At 49.4% G+C, this 2,500-nt stretch overlaps 1 protein-coding gene across 1 annotated transcript in view; it reads left to right on the top strand.

Moving 5' to 3' along the window:
• Window positions 1–2,500, top strand: part of LOC128021923 (filamin A-interacting protein 1-like) — a 47,536-nt gene that overhangs the window by 8,577 nt on the left and 36,459 nt on the right. The window contains exons 2-3 of the mRNA XM_052609018.1: window positions 167–401; window positions 689–859. Of these exons, the coding sequence (XP_052464978.1) occupies window positions 177–401; window positions 689–859 (396 nt within the window). The 5' untranslated portion in view covers window positions 167–176. The remainder of the gene's footprint in view (window positions 1–166; window positions 402–688; window positions 860–2,500) is intronic.

Below are 2,500 nucleotides of genomic sequence, written 5' to 3'. Positions count from 1 at the left end.
TAGTTCATGTGAAAAGAGAAGACCCTGTTACCCTCCTGTTTACTAATGCTGCTCTAAAATAAAGTCTGTTGTATAAAGTGCACTAGAAATAAAGGTGACTTGAATTGATTTGAGCTTTGTGTTCATTTAGTGCCGTTTCCCACAATCCTCTCTGTTTCCCGCTCAGGGGCTCGATCATGCGTTCCCGTAGCAACAGTCTGGAGGACGCGGTGAAGGCGAAGCTGTCTCCTACAAGAGGACGAGCGCGACAGCAGACGTCTGAGCACGAGGACAGTCACGGGACGAGACGCACTCATAAAGACACGGCCACCGTCCAGAGAGAGAGAACCACAGCCAAGAGCCGAGATCTGTCACGAGACGACCTGATCTTCCTCCTCAGCATGCTGGAAGGAGAGCTGCAGGTCACCTCAAATCTAACATTCACACTGATTTATACAAACATATTATTCCCAAAAACATGGTGAAAATGTGTGTTTTCTGTCTGTTGACAGTACTGTTTTATCTGTGAAGTGTTAAAAAGAGAAATCCACAATCCCCTTTAAAACTTTTAGCTCTAATATGACAACAATATGAAACTAGAATTATGATCCTGGCTTTATGCAGTGTTCAGATTTATGCACACAGAAGTCCTTCCCTAATGAATTGATAGTTTGTTTCTGTGTTTTAATGACACGTGTGTTTGCTGCAGGCCAGAGACGAGGTGATCACCGTCCTCAAAGCGGATAAAATCGATCTGGCTCTGCTGGAGGCCAAATACGGCTTCGTGACGCCGCCGAAGGTTCTTCAGGCGCTGCAGAGAGACGCCATCCAGGCCAAGAGCAGCTGGCAGGAGGACATCTACGAGAAGCCCATGAGCGAGGTACGAGAGTCTCCATGCAGCTCTCTCAGCGTGTTCTGAGTGTGATCTGAGCGTGTTCTGAGCGTGGTCTGAGCGTGATCTGAGCGTGATCTCAGAGTGATCTGAGTGTGATCTGAGTGTGATCTGAGCGTGATCTGAGCGTGTTCTCAGTGTGATCTGAGCGTGATCTGAGCGTGATCTGAGAGTGATCTCAGGGTGATCTCAGTGTGATCTGAGTGTGATCTGAGTGTGATCTGAGCGTGTTCTCAGTGTGATCTGAGCGTGATCTGAGCGTGTTCTCAGTGTGATCTGAGCGTGATCTGAGCGTGTTCTCAGTGTGATCTCAGTGTGATCTGAGTGTGATCTGAGCGTGTTCTCAGTGTGATCTGAGCGTGATCTGAGAGTGATCTGAGAGTGATCTCAGGGTGATCTCAGTGTGATCTGAGTGTGATCTGAGCGTGTTCTCAGTGTGATCTGAGCGTGATCTAAGCGTGATCTGAGTGTGATCTGAGCGTGATCTCAGCGTGTTCTGAGCGTGTTCTGAGATTGATCTGAGTGTGATCTGAGCGTGATCTGAGAGTGATCTCAGCGTGATCTGAGTGTGATCTGAGCGTGATCTGAGCGTGATCTGAGCGTGATGTGAGTGTGATCTGAGTGTGTTCCGAGCGTGATCCGAGCGTGATCCGAGCGTGATCCGAGCGTGTTCTGAACGTGATCTGAGCGTGTTCTGAACGTGATCTGAGAGTGATCTGAGAGTGATCTGAGTGTGATCTGAGTGTGATCTGAGCGTGTTCTCAGTGTGATCTGAGCGTGATCTGAGCGTGTTCTCAGTGTGATCTCAGTGTGATCTGAGTGTGATCTGAGCGTGTTCTCAGTGTGATCTGAGCGTGATCTGAGAGTGATCTGAGAGTGATCTCAGGGTGATCTCAGTGTGATCTGAGTGTGATCTGAGCGTGTTCTCAGTGTGATCTGAGCGTGATCTAAGCGTGATCTGAGTGTGATCTGAGCGTGATCTCAGCGTGTTCTGAGCGTGTTCTGAGATTGATCTGAGTGTGATCTGAGAGTGATCTCAGCGTGATCTCAGCGTGATCTCAGCGTGATCTGAGTGTGATCTGAGTGTGATCTGTGTGTTCCGAGTGTGTTCCGAGTGTGATCCGAGCGTGATCTGAGCGTGATCTGAGTGTGATCTGAGTGTGATCTCAGTGTGATCTGTGTGTGATCTGAGTGTGATCTGTGTGTGATCTGTGTGTTCCGAGTGTGTTCCGAGCGTGATCTGAGCGTGATCTGAGCGTGATCTGAGCGTGATCTGAGCGTGATCTGAGCGTGTTCTGAACGTGATCTGAGCGTGATCCGAGCGTGATCTGAGCGTGATCTGAGTGTGATCTGAGTGTGATCTGAGTGTGATCTGTGTGTTCCGAGTGTGTTCTGAGCGTGATCTGAGCGTGATCCGAGCGTGTTCTGAGCGTGATCTCAGCCTGATCTGAGCGTGATCTGAGAGTGATCTGAGTGTGATCTGAGTGTGATCTGTGTGTTCCGAGTGTGTTCTGAGCGTGATCTGAGCGTGATCTGAGTGTGATCTGAGTGTGATCTGTGTGTTCCGAGCGTGATCTGAGCGTGTTCTGAACGTGATCTGAGCGTGATCCGAGCGTGTTCTGAGCGTGA

This window comes from Carassius gibelio, chromosome A11 (genome assembly GCF_023724105.1).
Source record: "Carassius gibelio isolate Cgi1373 ecotype wild population from Czech Republic chromosome A11, carGib1.2-hapl.c, whole genome shotgun sequence".
NCBI classification, from domain to species: domain Eukaryota; kingdom Metazoa; phylum Chordata; class Actinopteri; order Cypriniformes; family Cyprinidae; genus Carassius; species Carassius gibelio.
The sequence above is the reverse complement of the archived record's forward strand: the minus strand, read 5'-3'. Positions and strand labels throughout refer to the sequence as shown.